The 27,094-nt window shown below is 41.2% G+C and overlaps 1 protein-coding gene across 1 annotated transcript in view; it reads right to left on the reverse strand.

Moving 5' to 3' along the window:
- The window catches only part of INSC (inscuteable homolog (Drosophila)), a 169,157-nt gene that overhangs the window by 17,597 nt on the left and 124,466 nt on the right, over nucleotides 1-27,094 (reverse strand). The window contains exons 9-10 of the mRNA XM_006892048.1: nucleotides 23,612-23,790; nucleotides 3,072-3,138 (exon numbers count right to left, since the gene is read on the reverse strand). Coding sequence (XP_006892110.1) covers nucleotides 3,072-3,138; nucleotides 23,612-23,790 — 246 coding nt within the window. The remainder of the gene's footprint in view (nucleotides 1-3,071; nucleotides 3,139-23,611; nucleotides 23,791-27,094) is intronic.

A 27,094-nucleotide genomic window follows, 5' to 3' on the forward strand; every position in this document is an offset into this window, starting at 1 on the left:
CAGGAGGGGAAGACCCTCTATGAGATGGATTGATTCGGTGACTGGGGTAATCGGGATGGGTGTGTCAGAGGCGGTGCGGTTGGCGCAGGATAGAGCACGGTTTAGGGCTGTTGTGCATAGGGTCGCTATGAGTCGGAAACGACTCGACGGCACATAACAACAACAATAACATGTCCCCAGTGCCTAGAACACTGACTGGCACAGAAGAAATCCTCAATAAATCCTTATCTATGTAGTAAAACAATGGGTGAAGAATTTTAGAATCTTGCTTGAGACAACAATAGACTCATGCGTTTGCTACCCACAGTCTTGTTGTTTCTTTTTTTTTTTTCTTGTCTTTTTTTTTTTTTAATCATGCAGGAGAAATATTAGTTTCGTTTTGTTACTGTTTTTCTGGGAGAGACCCTACATCTATGCCTGCATGTGCTTCCAATATGGTTTTTCCTTTGACTCTTGTGTAGTCTGTAGAGACTTGTGTCACAAATTCAAAGGCAAATGGTTTTGATCTACCAGCTGCTCCTTGGGAGAAAGATGGACAATCTCTATGTCATTTGAAGCCTCTGAAAAATCTCTGGAGGGTCAGCTATTATTCCATTCTAACTAAAAACAATGAATGAGTGAATGAGTTGGTAATAAAAAAGTTTTGCTTTAAATATCACTAGGGTATAATTTTCCAATTGAAAAAACTCATCTGGTCCAATGCATTTGCAAATACAGGGCATCTTGTTAAGAAAAAACAACAAAATTATTCTGATATATTTACAAAGTTTGAATGCATTGTTTTTCACAAAAGATCCTTCCCATTTCCTTCACCCCACCTACCCATCCTCACCTCTCTACTTCTACCCTCCCCCAGCCCTGGATCCTCTCATTCATTCTACTATAATGTTATCATACAATATTAATCCTTGTGGGACTGAATTAGTTCACTCAGTATAATGGTCTCCAGTCCACGCAGGACATCTTTTGTGAGCATTTCCACACATATACACACATGCTCATAACTCCATTGAGAGAGAGAGAGAGAGGAAGAGGAAGAGAGAAGAGAGAATTTGTTGTTGTTGATGCCTTTGAGTCAAGCACAACTCATAGTGACCCTATGAACAAAATTCCTGAAGCCCCTCTACAACTATCAACATTTATCAGAGTTCATAGAGTTTCTGGAGGCATGGTGTTTAGGAAGTAGATGGACTCACGAATATTTACATATTGGTTCAGGTGCACATAAAAGGTGGGAATTTACCACCTTACAAAGGATTGTCAATAGTGGTTACCACGTAGAAACCATGCAGCTGATTTTCCTGACCCAAAGCTGAATTTATTTCTATTCTGCTGGAATGTTTTTTTGTTAATCACATTATCATCCATCCTTCTCTCTCTAGCTCACCCATAACTCAGATCAGTGCATGCTATGTTAGCAGGTTTGTCATTGTTTTTTGGTACCATCAAGTAGGAACCTGCTCACAGCTGACTCTCCACTGAGTTTTCAGAAACAGTAAGTCACACAGGAGGACATTGCTCATCTGTCTCCTTTGAAGCAGCTGGTGGATTGAAACCATATGCCTTTAGTTTGACAGCCCATCTTCTTTCTACTAAGCCACCACAGCTCTCCTATTAGAACCTATAGCAATATTTTTTTCCTCCCATCATTATGACACACTCTACTCCCCAGGAACAGTGAGTTACTGCTGCTTTTTCACACCTTTGGACCTGGGCACATACTGTTTCCTCATACTGCAACATTACCCCACCCCTTCTGCCTTGAAAACTCCAACTAATTCTGCTACATGTATCACAAATGTCACCTCCTTCACAAGGCTTTCTTCAATTGCATTTAATTTCCACAAACAGTCTGAATCTTTCCCTATTATAGAAATGTTCTACATTAAATTTTGGATCCCCCACAATATATGCCAGCTTGGTGAGGCCATGATCCTCAGTATTATTAATTATTCTGCATTTTGTGATCTGATGTAATTATCCTATAGGTTGTAAATTCTAGTCTCTATGATAAAGAGGAAGTTATGTAAAGGGGGCAAGATACAATCTATAGGGTTATATTGTATCTTGAGTCAATCTCTCTTGAGATATAGAAGAGATTAAACAAGTGACCAGAAATGAAGGAAGTAGGGACTGTTGTTGTTGTTATGTGCCATCAAGTTGCTTGTGACTCATAGCGACCCTATGTACAACAGCCCTAAACTCCGGTCTGTCCTGTGCCAATCGCACTGTCTCTGACACGCCCATCCCAATTATCCCAGTCACTGAATCAATCCACCTCATAGAGGGCCTGGAGTACATTATTTGGACCCAGGTTCACTGTGATGAGAACCTTGTAAACCTAGGAGACAATTAATGTCAAGACACATGTAGATTCCCAAGGATTACTGGGCATCCAGATGTTGAAAGGAGACAAGGACGTTCCTTCAGAGATTACAGAAAGAGAAAGCCTTCCCCTAGAGTTGGAGTTCAGAACTCAGATTCTCAGCATCAAAGTCTGAGAGAATAAATAAGTTTATAAGAGCCATACATTTGTAGTATTTCTGTTATAGCAGCACTGGAGAATGAAGACAGGAACTTACACTGTCTTGTATTTATTTGGTGATAAGGATGCTGTTTCATATTTATTTATTTGCATATCTGTCTTCCCATTCACCAATGTTCTTTCAGGGAAAGTATCAAGTTGTGTACATCCCCATATCCTGAGAACTTAAGTAGAAGGCTTAGCAGGTACTAGGCCTTCAGTATTTGATAAATGAAGAACACATATTAACATAAAGTTAGGAACATAATACAGTGCATAGACACATTAAGACATTTGTGAGAACACATATACACACACTCTCATATCCTTATGAAGTATGTAAACCTAGAAATAAACACATGCCCTCTTTAGATTCATAGACATAGACACACAAATATTCACGTAATGATTCAGGTGCACACTTACGTACATAGAGCATCATGCACACATAAACACACATGCATGTTTGTTTCTACAACTACACAAACACAAAAGTTCAGGGTCATATATGCCCACATAATGCATACGTACTGCTGAAAAAACATACCATTCTCCTGAATGATGTCAGAGGCACACTGTTCCAGGACAGACATGTTTGCCAGGATGGTCACAATCTGAAAAATAAAACAAAGAAACAAACCCAGAGAAACTAAGAAAATAGACAAAAGATAAACTGAATACATCAAAACTTTCCTTTAACCTGTGGTTTCTGAGAGTCTAACTGCCCCAACCTTGCATGGTTTTTTCCTCCATCCCCACAGACTCCTGCCACCTAAATCAGTATGTAGCCCTGGTGTGAAGATTCAAGACCCCAACAAGAAAAACAATGTCACTCAATGGGCCCTAGAATTTTTTTTCTCAGTAACTTTCTGGCTCTACAATATGACTGCAGCCTACAAAATGGATTGAGGCTCAATGTCAAGAAGACAAAGATTCTCACCACAGGACCAATTGGCAACATCAGGACGGATGGTGAAGAGATTGAGATTGTACACAGCTTTAGTTTGCTTGGCTCCACAGTCAACACCCTTGGCACCAGCAGCCAGGAAATTAAAAGGCGCATTGCCATGGGAAAGTCTGCTGTTAGGGACCTCTCCAAAGTACTGAAGAGCAGTGGTGTCTCTCTGGAGACTAAGGTGCGTTTGATACAGGCCATGGTCTTCGCAATCACTTGTTATGCATCAGAGAGTTGGACAATGACCAAAGAGGATAGAAGGAGAATTGATGCCTTTGAGCTGTGGTGCTGGAGAAGAGTATTGAGAATACCATGGACTGCTAGGAAAACAAACAGATTCATCCTGGAAAGGGTTAAACCAGATGGCTCCTTGGAGGCAAGGCTTCTGAGGCTCTGTCTAATATACTTTGGACATGTTGTGAGGAGAGACTGGTCCTTGGAGAAGGACATCATGCTTGGGAGAGTGGAGGGACAGTGCAGGAGGGGAAGGTCCTCTATGAGGTGGATTGATTCAGTGACTGGGATAATCGGGATGGGAGTGTCGGAGACAGTGCGATTGGCACAGGACAGAGCAGAGTTTAGGGCTGTTGTACATAGGGTCGCTATGAGTCGCAAGCGACTCGATGGCACATAACAACAACAACAACTTTCTGACTCAAGCCCTGAAATGCAGTACCAAAAGGTTCCTGCCCTCTCTAACTGACTAATGCCTCTAATGACTAGCCTCTACTCCAGTTTGGACTCCCACATCCCAACTTTTTGCCTTGATATTGAGCCCTTTATATTCTCAGCCTTAAATTAATCTGAATGGAGTCCAAAGTAAAGTTAGAGAGCATGAGTGGTAAAAGCATGACATTCCAAGCACCAGGTATTATACAGAATCTCATGACAAACTTCACATTTGACAAGTCTTTGGTTTCTAAGTCTAACTTATCAATGATCACTGTAGGTATCTGTGCAGTAAAGGAGTACTGACATCATGTTGACAATGAGCCTTGGCTACAGTGTTATGGTTTGGACCAATAACTGCCCACTCTTCATCCTTATCTTCTTAGGACTATTGGACCACAGACAACTCATAGCACAAAACCATTCTGAGGAACAAGTTGGCAAGAGACCTACTGCAGGTAGTGAAGACTGTTTACGAGTTCTAAACACCCCTGGAATGCATCAGAAACATACAGCTGCAAACTCAGTTACCACCTACCTACCTATCATATTGCTCTTGACAGAAACCACACAGTGAAAATTCAACCCTTTTCACAGAAGTGGCAATCAAATAAATTTAAAAAACACTTCTCACTGATGTCTATCTCTTTTAAAATATTTCTTTAAAGTTTGTGGTATTCTCTAAGTATAAGCTGAACTGTGCCTCCTCTGAGATGACACCTGGGGGTTTTATGTTGTTGTTGTCTTTTTTTCATTATTACTATTTTATTTTCAACTGGTTTATGTACAATGTTCAAATACATTCTTTTTCACATATGATCTTTCTCATTTCTTTCACAGACACATGAAAAACTGATCAAAATCACTGGTAATAAAAGAGATGCAAATCAAAACCACAACAAAATACCACCTCTCTCCAGCAGCCCTGGCAAAGTTTAACAAGACAGCAAGAAGTAAATATTGGAAAGGATGTGGCAAGATAGAAACTCTTACACATTGTTGATAGGACTGTAAAATGGTACAACCTCTCTGGAAGGCAGTTTGATGCTTCCTCAAAAAGCTAAACATAGAAATTCTAAATGATTATCTCTTAAGGGACAATTCAACCAGTTCAATTCTGAAAACAGATGATAGTAGTAACACAATATTTGCTAAGAAAGAGTATTATGTTTGTTTTAATGAGTTGGTGGTGGTGTAGCTGCTGCTGAGTTGGCTTCCCATTCATGGTGACCTCAGAAACACTGCAAATCCTATGCCAGTGCCACAGACTTCCTTGTGACACATAGGACTTTCTGAATGACTTTCAGAAGTAGACCACCAGGCCTTACTTTCTAGTTCTTCTTAGTCTAGATACCTATTCAGCATCATAGCAACACACAATCTTCCACTGACAGATGAGTGATAGCTGCACAGGAGGCTGGGCATGGATGGAAATCAGATCTCCTACATGGAAGGCCACCATTCTACAAAAGAACCACCTCTACAACTCTTAATAAGTGTAATATTGTTTGTTAGTATTTTATTTACTATTATGCATATATTAATAGACTATCAATCTCTACACTTCTCAAATAAAGACACTAAAAAGGAATAAGGTATTATAGCTTTCTGACAGTACTCATGTATGTCAGTCTAAGTGTGCAGATGTACAAGTGGGTAGAACTGTGTGGGTAGAACCAGGAGGATGGACCTGGTTGAAGTAGGATGTCAGAAGAGGAATGGGATAAACCCTGATAACATTATCTTGAACTCAGTTTTGTAGCATCAGCTGTTTTATGAGGCATGTGGTAAATTTACATACTAGAAGGATTATAGGAGGACTTCAGGAAGTTTGATTAGAAGCTCTATTTCCCCCTTGTATAAGTATGGATGTTTAGGGGATGAGTGGAAGAAGTTAGAGAGAGAGTATGATACTATGAATTGAATTGTATCCTTACAGCCCCAAGAAAGATATGTTGCATTGCTAAGCTCAGCACTTATAAATGTGACCTTGTTTGCGAATAAAGTTTTTCCTTTCCAAGAGGCAGTTATCAGAACAGAGCAAGGAAACATTGCATGGTTTAAAATTGAGAAGGGTGTACATCAGGATGGGTCCTATATCCATACCTTTTCAACCTATATGCAAAACAAATTATCTGAAAGGCTGGATGGACTCTATGAAGAAGAATTTGGCATCAGGATTGGAGGAGGATACTTATCAATAACCTGCAGTATGCAGATAACACAACTTGCTGAAACAGGAGGACCTGAAGCATTTAATTCAGAAGGTCAAGGACTGCAGCCTTCAATATGGATTGAAGCTCAACATCAAGAAAAAAATATTCTTACGACTGAGTCAGTTAGCAGCACCATGATGGATGGTGAAAAAAATTGATTGTTAACAGCTTGAGTTTGTTTGCTTGGCTCCACAATTAACATTCTTTGTACCAGCAGCCAGGAAATCAAGAGGTGAATTGCACAGGGACATCTCCAGAATACCAAAAAGCAAAGATGTCAGTCTGGAGATTAGGGTGCACCTGTCTGAGTCATGTTCTTCTCAATTACTTGCTATGTATCAGAAAGATGGACAATGACTAGGGATGATGAAAGGAGAATTGAAGCCTTTGAGCTGTGGCGCTGGAGAAGAGTACTGAATTTACCATGGTCTGTTAAGGGAACAAACAGATTCATCCTGGAAAGGGTGAAACCAGGCTACACCTTGGAGGCATGGATTCTGAAGCTCTGTCTGGCATACTTTGGGAATGTTGCAAGGAGGGACCAGTCCTTAGAGAGAGACATTATGTTTGGAAGGGTGAAGGGACAGCACAAGAGGGGAAGACCCCCTATGAGATGGATTGACTCGTGACTGGAGTAACAGCAATAGGTCTGTCGGAGAGGGTGAGGTTGGCTCAGGATAGAGCAGGGTTCAGAGATGTTATATACAGTGTTGCTATGAGTTGCAGGCGACTCAATGGCACATAACAACAACAAAAACATCAGTTAAATAAAACAAAATTATACAGGAATAGGGTAGGACCTAGTCCTAATCCTAATCCTTTCTGAGTAGTATAAAGGGTAGGACAGACATGGAAACACAGTCTACAGAGAAAAGGCAGAAGCCATGGAAAGAGAAGGCAACAAACACCTAGGACTATAAAAACCTTAAGGAGACAAGAATAATCTTCCTCTAGATCCTTCAGAGAAAGCATGGCCCATTTAACACCCTGAAATCAGGCTTCCAGCCTCAATTACTATGAGACTTTACAACTACCCTATAAAAAGAGCAAGGGCCATGTGGGTATAGCCATATCTAATCTTTACCAGCTTCACAAAAGGGAACTGTCCCCATCAACAGCATCAGTAGCACAAAACCAGTTCTCATGAAGTAAGACATATCTCCCACACTCTCATACCTCTTTCTACTCATCTCAATGCCAATCTTTCTACTTTCTTGGGTAAAAATCTGATGTGATAGCTCACAGAGCACATAGAAAAATACTGGATAAGTTAAAAGATTATAATCCACATTTATAGCAGAATTTAGCCAGGATAGCTTCAGTCATGTACTCACAGGTACCTCAGCCTTAAGCCATGACATCTTAAGCCAGTGTTACAAGATTCTCATGTCTGTCAATATTGGCTTCTCCACCATGCCCCAGATAGTTGTCCAACAATCTTTGACAAAGCAAAGTCAAGTCAGGGAGTGCTATACCTCCCACTTAATTTTTGGTTTTCAGCAGAACTTTGCTTATTTAGGGTCTCTTTCCTCTTGAAATAAATTTTACCATTTCCCTTTTGATCTCCTTGAAAAAGGAATTTGGTATCTGTATTGGGATTGCATTGAACATGTAGATTTTTTTTTGGTAGGATTGTCATTTTCACAATATTGAGTCTTCCTATTCATGAACTGGGAATACTTTCTCATTTGTTTATCTCTTTTACTGTGTCTAGCAGAAATTTTCTGCAAATTTTTTTTCTAGGTCTTTTATGTCTCTAGTTAGGTTTACTCCCAAGTATCTCAACTTGTGGTTGGTTATTGTAAATAGTTTTGCTTTCTTGATTTCCTTCTGAGTTCTCTTTGTTACTATAGAGGGTCCCACTGATTTTTGGATATTGATTTTATATAGTCACTCTACTAAATTGCTCTAACAGGTGTTTTTCTTGTGCAACAACAATCTGGAATAAGAGGTGGATTACAATGTGGACTAGGGGAGGGGGAAAGGAGGAGAAGAAAGGAAAATATGCAACAATGAATGCATATAAAGAAATACAGATCCTGGTATACATCCCTCAAGAAAAATTATCAGTTATAATATTATTATCATTTTAAAATAAACTAATTTGTTCTTGCCAGAAAAAAACAAAGGAGAGTGGAACACTCAGGGCCACTGTACCAAAAAGAATTAGTCAACACTGAAATAGTTCAGGAAGTAGCATTTTATAAAGAACTAATGATTATGAAGGAATAAATGCAAGCTTCATTGAAGACATTTGCAAAAAGCTAAGGCTCCAGGAATCAATGGGATACCAATTGATGTGTTTCAAGTAATAGATACAGCCCTGGACATGTTCACTAGTCTGCAGCAAGAAATTTGGAAGACAGATATTGGCCAACTGACTGGAAGAAAATCTATATTTGTTTTTATTCACAAGAAAGGAGATCCAACAGAATGTGGAAATTATCAAACAATATCATTAATATTACATGCAAACAAACTATTTCTGACTATCATCCAAAACGTGGATAGAACAACACACTTAAAGAGAATTGACACAAGTTCAAGATGGGTTTTAGAAGAGGTTGTAGCACCAAGGATGCTACTGCTGATGTCAGGTCTTTTGCATTTTCAAATCTTAGCTGAGAGCAATGAGTATCAGAAGAATATCTATTTGTGCTTTATTGACTATGCAAAGGCATTTTTCTGTGTGGATCATAACAAATTATGGCTAACATTGAGAAGAACAGAAATCTCAGAACACTTAGTAGTACTCACCTGAAACCACTATCTAGACCAAGAAACTGTAGTCTGAACAGAAAATCAAGAAGAGTGTGTGTCAGAGCTGTATCCTTTCCCTATACCTGTGCTGAGCAAACCATTAAAGAAGACAGACTTTATTTTTCTCATTATTATACTAGTTTATTTACAGAATTCAAATACATTCTTTTCCACAACAGATTTTTCCAATTTCCCTCACCCCCTGGACTTTATGACGAAGAATGAGGCATGAGGATCTGAGGAAGATTCAGCATTATATAGATTTCATTAACATCCTTGCTGAGGGCAAGGAGAACCTTGAGATTATCAAAGACTACAGCTTTCAATATGGATTGCATTTCAATACCAAGAAGACAAAAATTTTTAACACTGGACTGACCACTAAGAAACATCATGATAGATGGAGAAAAGATTGAAAATGTGAATAATTTAATCATCTTTGGATAAAAACTCAACATCCTTGGTATCATGAGTCAGAAGATCAGGAGATATATTGCAATGGGAAAAAATGTCAGGGACCTCTCCAAAGACTGAAGAACAACAATGTCAGTTTAAAGACCAAGATATATCTGACTTAAGCCATGCTCTTTTCAATAACCTGTTAGGCATCTGGGAGCAGGACAATGAAAAAGGGTGAAAGAAGAATTGATGCCTTTGAATTTGGGTTAGGAGGAGAGTACTGATTATCCCATGGACATCCAAAAGAAAAAAGAGATATATCTTGGAGAAAGTGTAGCCAGGGTGCTCCTTTGAAGCAAGGATTGTGAAGCTTTATCTCACATGCCTGGAAAGGTGGAAGATCCACAGTGAGATGGATTGCTACAGTGACGGAGGCAGTGGACTCAAGCATGTCAGAGATGATAAGGATAGCACCAGATAGGACAGGGTTCAGTTCTGTTGTTCATAGGGTTACGATGAATTGAACTCAACTTGATGGCAACTAACAACAATACCGAGGATACTAGCCTCAAGGAGAAAGTCTGAGTGAGAGTCAGTGTAGTATATTAGCTGACCACGTGCATCAGTCTAAGTTCAAATCTCTTATTTATCATGTGTTCTTGACGTATTATTTAGTGTTTTAGTACTTTCATTAATGCAAGTGCATTAATTACCTGTTACCTCTAGTAATGAATTCAATTGTGTCCCTTAATAATGTTGTTTTGTTGTTGTTGTGTGCCATTGAGTCACCTGTGAGGTGACCCTAAGTACAACAGCTCTGAATCCTGCCCTATTCTGAGCCAATCTCATCATCTTGGACAAACCCAATCCCATATGTCCAGTAACAGAGTCAATCCATCTCATCCTGGGTCTTCCTCTCCTGAACTGTCCCTCCACTCTTCCAAGCATGATGCTCTTCTCCAAGGACTGGCCCTTTCTGGCCATATGCCTAAAGTATGAGAGGTGAAACTTCAAAATTCTTGCCTCCAGGGAGCAATTTGGTTTCACTCTCTCCAGGATTGACCTGTTTGTTCTCCTGGCAGTCCATGGTATGTTCAACACTCTTCTCCAGCACAACTCAAAGACATCAATTCTTCTTCTATCATCCTTGTCACTGTCCAACTCTCTGACACATACATGTATGCAATTATACAATGTTGAAGCTCTGTAATGATCACCCAGGATATGATAAGCCAATTAGTTGTATGGGATTAAGGATGGAATGCAACTTTCCTTAATTTCATCTTGGCCTTGATATGATACAAGGAATTTCCTCCAAGTCTGGTCTGTAACAGCTTTATCTCACAAAAGATAAAAGGGGAGGAAAGTAAGCCAACAGGGAAGACCTCACTAGGAATAAAATCACCAGGAATGGAATCCATCCTCTGGCCTCACATCCCTGTACAAGGAAGTTCCTTGAAATCAAAGATGGCCAAGACACATGGAGATCTCAAAGGAATCCTGGGCCTACAGATGCTGAAGGAAACAAGGGTCTGTGTCCAGGACTGACAGGGGGGGCTAACTGTAAGACTAAATTTTTGCTTGTTAAAAGTTATATACTTGTGGTATCTCTATTACAACAGCACTAGTCTGGAAGGGCCTAATGGCTCTACAATCAACTATTGTCAGAGTTGTGTTCCTCCTAGAAGTCTTAGTGGATCAGCTGTTTCCTTGTTTGTCCTGGTTTCTAGAGGCTGTCAGCATTCCTCGGCCCTGGCACTGCAGCACTCTGACCTTTAATTATTTATCATCACACCTCTTTCTGGAAATGAATGACCCTTCCTCCACCATATTTTTTTATAATTTCTTTGATTGTATCATTGTCCATCAGGATAATCTTCCCATGTCAAACTCTTGTTACATAATCATATCCAAAAGGTCTTGTCATCATGTAAGGTAATGTTTTACAGATTTCAGAGATTAAGACACAGACATCTTTGGGAGACTGGTATTTGGCCTACCATTCTGCTATTGTTGTTAAGTACCAACCAGTCAGAATTGATTCATAACTGATCCAGCAGTGAGTTTTCAGAGGTGGTAAATTGCACAGGGAGTAAAATACCCAACTTTCCACCATGGAGAAACTGGTGGATTAAAACCTATGAACCGTTAGAGCCAACCACTAAGCCGCCAGAACTAGCTGCACTCAATTTGGCTTTGGTTCAGAGTCACCCCAGGTAAAATGGGACAAAATCCTTACCAACTCCACACCAGCTTTGTAATATATTCTTTGCTGAAGCAAAGCATTTCATTTACTTGTCAATCCATCTCATTGAGGAACTTGCTCTTTTTAGGTGATTCTTTACTTTTGCAAGCATGATGTTCTTCTCCAAGGACTGGCTATTCCTGATCATAAAGTATATGAGGTAAATTCTTACCATCCTTGCTTCCAGGGAACATTGTGGCTATTCTCCTAAGACAGATTTGCTTGTTCTTGTCACAGTCCCTGGTTCAGTGTTCTTTCCCAATACTATGACTCAAAGGTACAGTTCTTTTCTGGTCTTCCTTTATTCAGCACCTAACTTTCACATACATAAGAAGCAATTGAAAATGCTATGGTAGAGGTCAGGCACAACTTTATTGTTAAAGTAAGATCTTTGTTCTTTAGCATCTTTTTTATATATTTTTAAAACATTTTTATTGCTTTGCATACAAAATTTTTATACATTTTTTCATTCATAAACATTTTTTCACACACTTCTTTATTCATATTGTGTTTCATATGATCAATTCCCTACATTGTGTTTCATATGATCAATTCCCTACATTGTGTTTTATAAAATTAATCACCACTGTTTAATCACCCGTTATTACCCTGTCTTTTCCGGTCCTCACTGGATCTTTCCCAATTCCTTTACCCCTTCCCTCTGCACTTTTAAAGAGATACTTTGCAGAAGATTTGTCCAGTGTAACACATCTTTTGATTTCTTGATTTCTCCTACCATAAGTGCTGATTTTTGATCCAAGTAAAATGAAATAGTTGGCAATTTCAACCTCTTTTCCATCTATTGTGATGGTCCTATTGGGTCTAGTGGTCAAGATTTTTGTTTTCATGTCGAAGATGATATAGCATTTTTGGTAAATGCTTCAAATCTTCACTTTCTACAAGCAAGAATGTGTCATCTGCATAATGTAGTTATTCATCAATCTTCCTCAGTCTTGATGGTATAGTCTTCAAATAGCCCAGCATTTGTAAAAGTTACAGACTGAATAAGTTTGGTGAACATATACCCTGATGGATGCTTTTCCTGATTTTATTTTTCCTTTTCCTGATTGTAAATCAAGTGGCATCCCCTGTTTCTCTTCTAATGCCTACTTCCTGATTTGTGTGTAGGTTCCATATGAGTATAATTAAGTGTTCTAGAATTGCTATTCTTCATAAATTATGACAAATATGAGTGATGCCAAAATATGAGATTCCTCACAAAGGGTAATAAGATCTCAGAGAAGGAGGAGGCTTTCCCAGCAAATGGATGCAACCAACTTTGTGTTACTACCTTTTGTAGCACCTTGAAACTATTTGTCCTTTGACCACCCAAAGACTGAGCATTTAACATCTTCACAATGTGACACTCACTATCTGTATACCAGTTTAATCAGCAGCCTTCAATATTACTCAATTCAACTTAACTCATTTTAATTAAGTCAAGGTTCCCAAGGCTGGAAATCTCATGAGAATAGATAACCCATATTTCTCTCTCAGAACCACTGAGGTCCTTTGAGTTGCCAATACAACTCCTTACAGACTATGCCACCAGAGCTTCCCTTCCATGTTACTTCCCCAAGAAAAAAATATGGTAAGATAAAGGATGTCAGAGCCTTTGAAAGTTAGCACACACTCAGAGGAAAATGCATACCCTGCACTATCCCAGAGGAAGAATTCTGGAAATACCTGTCCATGAACCAATCCCAAGTGAATCCATGCTTAGCTCCTATTCTTGGCAATGTCTTAATACTCATTACCAATAAAACTCTGTTGTTGTTGTGGTTAGGCACCATCAGGTAGACTACACCTCAGAGTAACCCTATGAACAATAGGTCTGCACCTTGCCCAATCCTCCACCATCCTCGGATCTCTGTTGTGTCCACACCCATTCCGGTAGTCACTATGTTAATCCATCTTTTTGTGGGTCTTCCTCTTGTTCTCCAACCCTATATCTTTCCCTGCATCATGTCTCTAAGGACTGACTCCTCCAGAGAATACACTCAAAGTGAGACTAAATTTCATCATTCTTGTCTCTAAGGAGCACTCTGCTTACACTTCCTTCAGGACAGATTTGTTCTTTTAACAGTCCATGATATTTTCAATACTATTCATCAACACTACAATTCAAAGGCAACAATTCTTCTTTGGTTTTTCCTCATTCATTGTCCAACTTTCAGATGCACAGGAAGTAATTGAAAAGACTATGGTTTTGATCAGGTACACCTTAGTTTTTAAACTAATCTCCTTGCTCTTTAGAGGTTCAGATAAGTCTGTGACAGCTGGTTTCCCTAAGGTAATACATCTTTTGATTTCTTGACTGCTGCTACCAAGGGTGTTAACTGTAGATCCATGTAAAAGGAAATTGTTCACAACTTCTATCTTTTCACAATATATCATGATATTATCTATTGGTCCAGTGGCAAGGATTTGTAATTTCTTTATGTTGAGATAGAACCTATACTGAAAATGGTAATCTTTTTCTCTCCTGCAGTGAGATCCCATACTAACTCTATCTATATCCCTTTTACTTTGCTATGTTGTAAACTAATCTAGGAGACCACCTACCATAAAAGGCAAAGTGATTTCTCAGAATTACCGGAGACATGTGCTTTGATAGAAAAGAACTTTCAAACAGTAAATCAAATAGATATTTAATTAAAGGCTACGATTACTTTTGGATATACATTAAAACTGTTTCTGAGCTGCTTCCAAACACAGCAACTTGTAGGACAGAGTAGAACTGTCCATAGCGTTTCCAGATTTGCACATCTTTACTTTACATAAGCAGACTGTCTTACCGTTCTCCTACAAAGCATCTGATGGGTTCAAACCACTTTTGGTTAGCAGCCAGATTACTTGGTTCTAATTATAATTGTTTGTTAATTGTCAGATATTTATTATTATCACTTTGTTAACTCTCAAAGAGTTAAAGAAAGGAATTAAATTGCAGCTGAGTTCAGTCAACAAAATCACTGTCAGTCTCCAGAGGAAGCTAAGAAACGCTCTTCAAGGTTTCTCTCCCCCTCCCCCCCATATCTCTTTTTCTACAAGCTAAATAAATCAAGATAAGAGTATAGATAATAACATAGAATAAACGGGTGGACACATCCCTGGTCTACACCCTTCTCAATTTTGAACCATTCAGTGTTTATTTGCTCTGTATGCCATGTGCCATGGATGTGTCCTATCTCCATACATTTTCAACCGTATGCAGAACAAATTATCCAGGAGGTTGGGCTGTATGAGGAGAAATGTGGAATCAGGATTGGAGAAAGATTCATCAACAATCTGTGTGATGCAGATGACACAACCCTGCTTGCTGAAGCTGAGGAGGACCTGAAGTGCTTTCTGCAGAAGGTCAAGGACTGCAGTCTTCAATGTGGATTGAGGTTCAATATCAAGAAGACAAAGATTCTCACCACTGGACCAATTGGCAGAATTAGGATGAATGGTGAAGAGATTGAGATTGTTCACAGCTTTAGTTTGCTTGGCTCCACAGTCAACACTCTTGGCACCAGCTACCAGAAAATTAAAAGACATATTGCCATGGGAAAGACCTCTCCAAAGTACTGAAGAGCAATGGTGTCACTCTGGAGATTAAGGTGTGCCTGATATAGGCCATGGTCTTTACAATCACTTGCTATGTGTCAGAGAGCTGGACAATGACTAGGGAGGATAGATGTCTTTGAGCTGTGATGTTGGAGAAGAGTATTGACTGCTAAGAAAAAGAACAGGTTTGGCCTGGAGAAGGTTAAACCAGGATACCCCTTGGAGGCAAGGATTCTGAAGCTTTGTCTGACATACTTTGGACATGTTGCAAGGAGGGATCAGTCCTTGGAGAAGGATGTCATGGTTGGTAGGGTGAACGAAGAGTGTAGGAGAGGAAGACCCTTGATGAGATGGATTGATTCAGTGACTGGGATATTGGGGTAGGTGTGTCGGAGACAGTGAGATTGGCACAGGATAGAGTGTGGCATAAAACTGTTGTATATAGGGTTGCTATGAGTCGCAGGGGACTTGACAGCACAGAGGAACAACAACAACAAGATAGGTGGAGGGAAAGGTAATATGCAGCAAGGAAATAATCAGCACATTCACTAAAGAAAGGAAAGACACAAACAGGAATAGAAAGATTAATGGAAATCAAAGTTATAAGGAAGAAGTAGGAAAATATCATTGCAGGCATTGAAGTAAAGGTAATAGCAAAAAAAAAAAATGTGTATAAGTGGTCTGGCCAAAGGATTCTCTTTGGTGAGCTCAAGGTCCTTGAGATCACACAGAGATTGAGACTTAAGCTTCACAGACAGTACTGGTTAATTTTTTTAATTGCCAGTCAGTTTTTTCCAATTTATGATGTGTTATTAGGTATTGTCCAGTTGAGCACAGTTCAGAGCAAACACTATGAACAGGTCTGAGTCTTGTCCAATCCTGTGCCATCCTCACCATCTTACACTTGAGCCAATTGTTACAGTCACTCTGTCAATCTGCCTCCCCAGGGGTCCTTCTCTTTTTAGCCAAATCTTCACCTTTCCAAATATGATGTCCTTCTAGAAGGACTGACCCCTCCTAACAATATGCCCAAAGTATGTGAGATGAAGCCTCACTATCCTCACCTCCAAGGAGCACCTGGTTGCACTTTGTCCAAAACCTATTTTTCTGTCTCTTGGTAGTCCATGGGCTATACAGGACCCTTCCCCAACACCGTAACTCAAAAGCATAAATTCCTCTTGTCATGCTTCTTCATTGTCCAACCTTCAAATGCATTGCAAGTAGTTGAAAAGAACATACCTTGGACCAGGTGCACCTTAGTTTTTAAACTCATTGCTCCTCAGAACTTTGTCAAGGTCCTTGACAGCAAACTTTCTAATGTAACACATTTTCTGATCTCTTGACTGCAGATATCAAGGTTGTTAATTCTTTGGAACAGTATATGATTTTGGTCTCCTGGAACATTATCATCACAGAACTGCCAGAAGTTCAAGCTGGATTTAGAAGAAGCCATGGCACCAGGGATATCATTGCTAATGTCAGATGTATTTTGGCTGAAAGCAGAGAATACTATAAGGATGTTTTTATTTGTTGTATTGACTTTGCAAAGGCAGTTGACTGTGCAGATCATAACAAATTATAGTTAACATTGAGAAGAATGGGAATCTGAGAACCCTTAATTGTGTTCGTGTGAAATCTATACATAGAGGAAAAAACTGTTGGTTTAATATCAAGAATGGTGTGTGTCCAGAGTATATCCTTTCTCTATACTTGTTCTGTCTATATACTGAGCAAATAATTCAAGAAGCTGGACTCTATGAAGAGGAACGGTATCAAGATTGGAGGAAGACTCATCAACAATTTGCATTATGCAAATGACACTGCTTGTGGAAAGTGAAGAGGAATTGAATACCAACTGCAGAAGATCAAGGCCTGGAGCCTTCAATATTAATTGGATTTCAACATCAAGATGACAGAAATCTTTCCTGTAAGGCCAATAGGCAATATCATGATGATAGAGGAAAGACAGGAGTTGTCAACAAGATAGTCTTGCTCAGATCCAACCCATAATGGCCTCACGTAAATTCTGGACCACATTTTCTGTGCTTAGCTTCCTCTTCGCTTTGTGAAAAACAGTGGCTGGGCAGATCATATTTGGGTGTTGTGGTGTATGTTTCTCCAAGCTTCTCCAAAGAGGTTTATACACATACAGTGCTGCTGTTGTTCATTGTCTTTGAGCCAATCCTCACTCCCAGCCAGTCCCATGTGTACAGAACAGAACTGTTCATACAGACAGCCAGGCCTGTCTTCTAAGGTGCCTCTGGGTGCTTCCAAGTGTCAACTTTGACTAGGAGTGGAGTCCTTACCCATTTGTGCTACACAAGGATTCCTAAAATACATATATCTTCATAGGCAGGAAGCCCTAGTGGTGCAGCGGTTAAGCACCAAAATGTTTACACTCTACTTTTGTAAAAGCAATTAATTTCAAAAGGTCATGCCCAGTGAAAATATTTGTAGGAGTTAGACAAGATGATCAGGTCCGTATCACCCTAAATGGTCATTATCTGGTGGTCTGGGCAGAAGTTAGAGAGGACGCCTTCCTATGCCAAGTCAGAGAACTAGGTTACCTGCAGTTAGGGACCTCTCCAAATTACTGAGGAGTAAGGAGGAACAGCACAGGAGGGGAAGGCCCTCTATGAGGTGGATTGATTCAGTGACTGGGATAATCAGGATGGGAGTGTCAGAGACAGTGCGATTGGCACAGGACAGAGCAGAGTTTAGGGCTGTTGTACATAGGGTCACTATGAGTCGCAAGCGACTCGATGATACATAACAACAACAACAATGATGTCAGTTTGAGGACTAAGGTATGTCTGATTCTTTCTGATCACTTGCTATGCATCTGAGAGCTGGACACTGAATAAGGATGACTGAAGAAGAATTGAAGCCTCAGAGCTGGGGTGCTGGAGAAGAGCACTGAATCCCATGGATGACCAAAAGAACAAACAAATATGACTTGGAGAAGGTGCAGCTGGAGAGCTCTTTGAAGGCAAGAAAAATGAGGCTTCGGCTCACATACTTTGGGCATGTTGCTAGGAGGGGCTATTCTTTGGAGAGGGACATGATGCTGGGAAGGGTGGATGATCGGTGAAGAAGAAGACCCTCAACCAAGTGGACTGACACAGTGACTGTTGCAATGGGCTCTTGCATGTCAGGAAGTATGAGTATGACACAGAACAGAACAGGTTTCAGATCTTTTTTCATTGGGCCATTATGAGTCATGCTGGACCTGACCGCACCTAACAATATCAACATGCCAAGTCAGAGAGCTAGATTCCCTGAGGACAAAAGCAAAACAGATTGGGCCACATATTGTTGTTGTTATATACTGTTAAACTGGAATCAACACATAACTGACATTCTAGCAGGTTCTCAGAGGCAGTAAATCACATGAGATGAGACTGCCCATCTCTCTCCTGCGTAGCAGCTGGTGGATTCAAACCAGGTACCTTTGAGTTGGCAGTGCAATTCCATACCACAAAACCACATGAGGACTCCTAGGTCACGTTGACCCTGGAAAATAGATCCTGGAGATCAGCACACCAAACCACACAAGTCACTTTTTAAAATAAGAGTCTTTTTTGATGACTGGCCATATGCTGTAGACCAGTCACTCTCACCCCGATTTACATGGAAGAGTACAAGCCTAAGTCTGCCTCATACACACCTGAAGGGTCAGTTCAGGACAAGCATGGTCAGGGATGTTACTGTCGGACAAATAAAGTGAATGTAGCCTGCTGTGGTAGTAGAGGAGGTTTCACTGAGAAATCCAAACAGAGGTGGACGAAGTGTAGATCCAAGTCCAAGAAGCTCCGCTCAGCATTGGCGTCACTGGCAGATTCATTACCGGAAGCCTCATGGAGCATTTAATCTCTTAAGTATTCCAGGGGGCGGTGAGCACTTCAAAGACCAATTCATCTTGCACGTCTTCATTACAGAGAGCCCTCTGATCACCTTCATCCTCCCTCTGCCACAGGCGAGAGCCATTTGTTTCTTTAATGGGTGTGCTCTCACCAGCTAAGTGGTTGCTCAGAGCCAGGGCAGAAGGTGAAGCCATGCTGAGGACAGAGAGACACATCACATGGGATGCGCCTGACTCAGACCTGGGGAAGTAGGAGCAGCTCCTGACTTCAGATGCAGGGAGCTGCCATCTGCACAGAGCTTAGCCCCATCCTCTCCTAATCCCACTCTCCCCCCTTCCTAGGAAACAGTGGGGCCAGAAGAGGTCAATCATTCATCTCAATGAGAAGAGGGTGTCTGAAGGAGATCCCCCCCAGCATGTCCAAGCTGGACAAGACCATGCACATTTTATAGCTGTGGGAACTCAATCCAGAAATTTCTCATTCAGTGTCACGTACCACTTTCAAAGACCAAACATAACAGCATTGCCAGTGGCTTACACAGGTGTTTAGGTGGGTGGGTGTGTTGTTTTTTTTTTGGGGGGGGTGCAGGTCTTCTATTGTTTTGTCTTTGTTTCTTCTTTGGGGCAGGGTAGTTAGAAAGAGTCCCTGAGGGATGTTGTGTTGTTATTCTCAACTACTAACAAAAATTTGGAAGCTTGAGTCCACCCAAAGCCGCCTTAGAAGAAAAGCCTGGCAACTTGCTACCACAAAACCAGCTATTGGAAAGTCTATGGAGCATAGTTCTACGCAGATATGATGGTGGCCCATGGGTCCACCATGAACCAGGGTTGAATCCATGGCAACTGACTTTCTATGCCAGGAACTGTACTAAGAGTTCACACTCATTAGTTCACTTCTTTTTTTACATTGGGAAAAATATGTTATTGACTCTAACCTTACAGGTGAAGAGAATGAAGCTCAGAAAAATGGTCCAAAATGACAGTTATTAACAGCAGAAAAGTTTTAAAATCAAGTCATCTGATTCTACACAAACAACAAAATCAGTTCATATGATACTGAGTCAGAAACGACTCATAGCTGACCCTCCAGTGGGTTTTCAGACTGTAAATCCTATGGGAGGAGATGATTCATCTGTCGTTCTCAGAAAGCTGGTGGATTTGAACTGTCTACCATTGGCAGCATCAGGATGGATGGTGAAGAGATTGAGATTGTACACAGCTTTAGTTTGCTTGGCTCCATAGTCAACAGTCTTGGCACCAGCAGCCAGGAAATTAAAAGGTGCATTGCAATGGGAAACTTTGCTGTTAGGGACCTCTCCAAAGTGCTGAAGAGCAATGGTGTCTCTTTGGAGACTAAGGTGCGTCTGATACAGGTCATGGTCTTCGCAATCACCTGTTATGCATCAGAGAGTTGGACAATGACCAAGGAGGATAGAAGGAGAATTGATGCCTTTGAGCTGTGGTGCTGGAGAAGAGTATTGAGAATACCATGGACTGCTAGGAAAACAAACAGATTTGTCCTGGAGAGGGTTAAACCAGGTGACTCCTTGGAGGCAAGGATTCTGAGGCTCCGTCTAACATACTTTGGACATGTTGTGAGGAGAGACCGGTCCTTAGAGAGGGACATCATGCTTGGGAGGGTGGAGGGACAGCGCAGGAGAGGAAGGCCCTCTATGAGGTGGATTGATTCAGTGACTGAGATAATTGGGATGGGAGTGTCAGAGACAGTGCGATTGGCACAGGACAGAGCGGAGTTTAGGGCTGTTGTACATAGGGTCGCTATGAGTAGCAGGTGACTCGACGGCACATAACAACAACAACACCACCATTAAGCCAATGAGAGCGCCCCCAAAGTACATCTGACTCTAAAAATTCCTATGTCTTATTGCAACCAAATCTTGTAGGAACTTGCAGAGTCAGTGACATGGTGGGGGCGAGGGAGACAATAGTAGGTAAAGGGTCTTAAAATCATGTCAGGTAGGCAAGAGATTCAATAACCAGAAGTGTCCAGCTGGAGAAGGAAAGGACATGAGCAAAGCAGATGACCCAGTGTGGCGCCTGCAGACTAATTCTTCACAACAAGGGCTGTGACTGAGATGGTGTGGTCCTCTGGAGTCAATCATATCTACAGCCAGCCCTGTGGCAATCTTGTTCTTATCTTCGTCTGTTCACACTATTATACTTTGTCTCTACTGCAAGAGGTGAGAAAAGCCATCCAAACCTAGGATTAGACTAGAAAGCATTCTCAAAGAAATACTCAAATATCATGGAGGGTTTGGAGGGCCATGTTGAGGATTTTTAATAATTCACTATTTGTGTTCTTTCCTGGAGCATCAGACTTGACAATATTGGTAATCTGCATTTATTAAGGATATAGTAGGATGTATAGTTTGCTCCTACTAAAGTTTACCATTTTGGAAATCCTGTGGAGTGGCTGCAGTGGAGTTAGTTGGTTTGGAGTAGTGGACTTACATACCCCATTGGGCCCTATGTATATGATTTCTCACCTGCTTTCACAATAATCCTTGGAGAGAGGCATTAAGATCCCAATTAACAGATGGGAAAGCCAACAGCCACCTGGCTGAGACTGGTTCAAGATGACCCAATTAATAAACAGCCAAGATAAGAGCAACACTCAGTCTCTCCACCTCCTTAGTTCATTTTCAAAGATGGCAGCAGATGAAGATCAAAGGTAGAGATCTCATTAGGTTAGAATTTGAATATTGGCCAGCTGCTTGCCAATCATATGATTTGGAGGACCTGCTCTTTGAATCTCTTTCCTATAAAATGGGATAATACCACAAGCCTCAAACGACTACAACGCTTGCTTTGTCAGTATTTATATATATACTAGAATATTCTCTCTGAAAGGGAGTTTCCCTGATAAAATTGTCTCCAACAGTAAATTCTTTTTTTTTAACAGTAAATTCTAAGGATAATAAACAATGTTGAAACGCCATCTGATTTCTTCTCATTTATGGCCCAATTTCTATAAAAATTTTAGTCTTTAAAGACATTAAGAAATACTGGGGAGAAGAACAGATGAGAGATTCCTGGTGGTTCACTGGTAGAATTCTCACCTTCTATGGAGGAGATTTGGGTCTGATTACCCACCATTCCCCCTCATATGTACCCACTACCCATTTGTCTGTGCAGGTTTGTGTATTGCTATCATGCTGAACAGCTTTCACTGGAACATCCAGAATCAGAATAGGACCTGGTGGTATATGTCTGAAAATTGGCAATGAAGATCTACTGCTCACAACAGCTCAATTGCGTGTGGGTTACCATGAGTTGGTGAAAAAGTCAATGGTTCCTAACAATAATAATAAAACTTGGCCCATGCTCTCAAGAAAAAGAAAAAGACTCATATAAAATAGGAAGGATAGAAATCATTAGATAAGTAAACACTGAATTGTGAGTTAAGGACTTTTTAAAAAATAGAGAGTTCCAGAAAGCCAGTGATGAGTAAAGCCCACTGGGAGCCCTGGTGGCTTAGTGGTAAGGACTTGCGCTGCCAGCACAAAGATGTACATGGTTTGAATCCACCAGGTGCTCTGCAGGAGAGAGGTGCGCAATCTCCTCCCACGTGACTGAAAACCCTCTGGAGAGTCAGCTGTGTGTCGGTTCTGACCTGATGGTACACAACAACAGCAGCAGTGATTAGTAAAGGCTTTTCTGGTGTTGCGATCACAGGCCCTGGAACTCAAAGTTGAGCAGCTTCAGAAGCTGAGTGAGGAGACTAAAGGAAAGGGGCCAGACGGGGAAGCTAAGCTGCAGATGGGGGTCCACTGACTTGGGAATTACAAGGACCACCTAAGCCAGCATTCAGGTACCTGGTAGAATCTGCAGAGATTTAGAAGCCTCTGAACTTTCCCCTACCCCTGCCCCCACTTGGTGGGGAAAAGGGAGCCAAGTGTAGCTGTAGGTGAATGGGATAAAATTCTAGGACACCAGAGCTTAAAAGGCCTTCATTCAACATGTTTACATTTTTTGAAGTAAAATCCCTTCACCCTGAATAAAACTTTATGTGGAGGTCAAGGATCTACCCCAAGTCCTCCAATTCTGAAAGCATTAGAGAAGAAATTTGCTACAGGACATACTATCAGATAAGCATGGCTGGGACACAACTTCTGAGGAGTCTCAGAGACCTAAGATGATCATGCCTGAATGGAGAAAGAAGGACCTGCCATGGTTGGTAGAGGAAAAGAAGAGCGGGACTTGTAGAGGTCTCAAGGCAATGAGGGATGCTAAGGACATTAGTCTTTACCTTTCTGTAGCACGCAAAGCCCAGGGCTCCAAAGAAAGGGACTAACAGGGCCGACCATGTGCCATCAGGTCATGTTCTCTTCTCTACCCCAGGAACCTAAGCTTGATTGCTGATGGCTGTCTCCACAGTTAGAGGCGCTGCCTGAGCCCTCCTGTGTCTCACCTGGTCCCGGGTGTAAGGTGTGTCCACTCTCTGCTTGTCACTGCAGGCTTCCAGGAGGATTCGGATGGCATTCAGCTGCAGCAGCATCTCACAGGCCATGGTGTCAAAGAAGGTGATGTTGGCGAGGGCCGCAGAGGCCAGCAGGAAGACTTCCCCAGACGACGCCTCTTGGCACAGTTCTGGATGGAGAGAGGGGAAGAAAGGGTTTCACAGCTGCACAGTGTTCCCACATCAGTTATTTCATTTGGCTCCCTCGATAGCTCTGGAAGATAATGTAGCCAAGTGCTATCTGACCCACTTTGGTGATAAGGAAAACCGGAACTAAAAAGAGAACTGTATCTTCTACATAAATGGCACGGGTGGTACTTGAAACCTAGTGTGTGACTCCAACGAAACCCTTGGTTGTGCAAACAGCTAATTTCAAGGCCTCTGCCTCGTTTCATGAGAGGTGTGCTGCTAAGCCACAGGTGGCACCTTGTGGGCAGTTTGAGTCCACCTTCAGCTCTGAGGGAGAAAGGCGGGAAGTATCCTCCCCTGGAATTTACACCCTCAGAAACCCAATGTGAGGGGCAGTTGGATCCAACTCAACGGCAGCGAGTAAATGAGGTCTTCGACCAAAAGTCTGACAGTTCAAGCCCACCAGGGTTGTGTAACTTGGAAAAAAGACCAAGTTGTCTACTTTCAAAAGATCAGTGATTTAAAACTCTGTGGAGCACAATTCTCCTCTATGTATACACAGTCACTGTGCTTCAGAATCAACTCCAGGGCAATCGGTTTGGTTAGGGTGATTTTGGTTTGACTCCTTCATTCCTTGCTCTAACAAGGAATGTATCAAATGAACACTACATGTCAGGCACTGTGCTGGGGCCTTGGAACAGCAGACTGAACAAAGAGATTGCATCCTGACCCTGGTGTAGGTTGTATCCTGGGGGGCGGGGGCGGTGGGAGAGGAGGGGAGAGAAATCTCTACAAAATTAGTAAAAAGAATAACAAATTCTAATCAAAGCAAGGTGAAAAATAAACACTGAGGCAATTATTAGATACCCACTACAGCAAGAGGGAAGGTCTCTCATTAAGGAGGAAAAGAGACCATTTGAGGAAAGAACAAGTTCCAGATCAAGGCAACAGCATGTACAGAAACCCCAAGGCAAGAAAGCGTTCTCAGTCCATTTGCCTTTCAAGTTATACTAAACTTCTGCCAAATTTGTTTTTAAAAAGAGGCTGAAGCTAATACAGAGACTCTACCTTCCCAGCATTCATTAGCAGAATTTCAGAACTTCATTTTCATCCCAAAATAAAAATATTCTAGTTGCAAAAATGTCTTGTACCAAAACCCTGAATGTCAGGTCTTTCTCCCTGATCCACTGGACTAGATTAATAATTGGCCGAGGGTCTCTAAGGAGGAAAGACTGAGCCCCCAAGCTTTCACCACCTAAGACGTTATGTACCCATGAGCTCACATGATATGCCATGGATTCCAGCTGCAGGATGGCTCTATCCACAGTGCTGTTACTACATGATTATACCAAAAGACTATGCATCTGACTTTCAACTTGAACTTGACCAACCAATAGACACGATGCTTTCAGTTCTAGGTCTTCAACACTGATACCAAATCTAAACTAAACCCACAGTCATTCGGTTGAGATTAACTCAAAACTCCTCCATCAGGTTTTTGAGGTTATAAATTGTTATAGAGACTACTCATCAGTCTCCAGAGGAACAGCTGTTGGATTCAAACCACTGACCTTTCAGTTAGTAGTCCAACTCGTTAAATAGTATTCATCACAGAAAAGTAGTCAGACTTGCACAAAATAGCCCCATGAAAGAAAGGAACTTCAGATGAAAAAATATAGTTACATTCTATCCTGGTCCATATTTTTTGTCTAGACAATGAGTATACTTCCAAGTTCTATTAATGAGCTAACTATCCAGCTCTGGCACCTTGCAGAGAATGCCATGAATGGTAGCTACCTACAAAAGAACTGCAAACAGCATTAGTGGAACATCCGTGTGCCTTGCCCTGTTCCGTCACATTCTGAGTACCCTCGAGGTAGAACATGACTGTCCCCATTACTCACACAGCATCTGATTCTCACAGAAGCAGTTATCACTCAGTTGTTTACTCTGCACCAGGCACTACCATATATTTTTTTAAGTCTCATTAAGCCATTTAATCTGCAGCAACCTAATTTTTATTGCCATTTTCTAGATTAAGGAACTGAAATTCCAAATGTTAAGTTACTTGTCCCAGAATCTATGATGAGTAAATAATGGCTAGCATCTACAGTGGAACTCAAGTCTATACAACTCATAGTCTCCATTCTTTTTCTACTCCAGACTACTTCTTGGTTCTAGGACTCCTTGACTCATTTCCAATGATGCTCCCACAGGGCTTTGATCTTATAAGAAAGGCAGAGCCAGCCACTGGACAGCTCTATACCCTCCAGATCAGATGTGACCATAAGACAATTTAGAATCTTAGTCTAAGCACCCGAAACTCTGATAATAGATCAGCCAATGTATTAAGACTTCTATGATCAAGAAAACAAAAATCCTCACCCCTGGGCCAGTAGGCAACATCGTGATAGATGCAGAAAAGATTTAAATTGCCTACTATTTCATCTTACATGGAGCCATAATAAACATTCTTGCTATCAGTAACCAGGAAATCGAGAGACGTATAGCACTGGAAAGTTAACCATTAGAGAGTTCTCCATGTCAGTTTAAAAACTAAAATGTGCCTGATTTAAGCCATGGTCTTTGCAGTCTAAGCTATGCATCTGAGAGCCAAACAATGAATAAGGAGTACAAAAGAAGAATCAATGCTCTTCATTGTGGTGTTGGAAAAGATGATCGAACATGTCAGGGACTGCAAAAGAGCAAATAGACAGATCTTAGAGAAAGTGCAACCAGAGTGCTCCTTAGAGGCAAGCTCTGTGAAGCTTCATCTCACATACTTTGGGCATGTTGCTGGAAGAGGCTATTCCTTGGAAAAAGACATCATGCCTGGAAAACTGGAGCATCAGCAAAAGAGAGGAAGATCCTCAAGGAAATGAATTGACATTAACTTGCAGCAATGAGGCCAAGTATATGAACGATGATGAGGATGGACAGGATAGAACAGGGCTCAGGTCTGTTTTTCATTGGGTTATTATGACTAACATTCAACTCAATGGCACAAACAACAACAGTAACAATGAGCCCCTTGTCCATGTCTGCTGGGACTCAGATATCTACAGAACCACAGAGTTCAGCCAGCCCCTTCAAGGCTACTTCCCAGTCCTCCCAAGGCTACCTCCTCAGAGCCAAAGCATGAGAAGAGATTGCGAGTCTCACTGATGCACTTTGCTGAGAGATTTCCTTTCGGTCCAAACACTCACTGTCATTCGTAAGCAGATGTCCATCACTGTATTACTTGTACAGCCACCTAAGTGCCTTTTCATTACAGCGCACATTTATTTGACCCATAGGCTGAATCAT

Source organism: Elephantulus edwardii, unplaced genomic scaffold (assembly GCF_000299155.1).
Source record: "Elephantulus edwardii isolate Elephantulus edwardi_28Jun2011 unplaced genomic scaffold, EleEdw1.0 scaffold00109, whole genome shotgun sequence".
Classification (NCBI taxonomy): domain Eukaryota; kingdom Metazoa; phylum Chordata; class Mammalia; order Macroscelidea; family Macroscelididae; genus Elephantulus; species Elephantulus edwardii.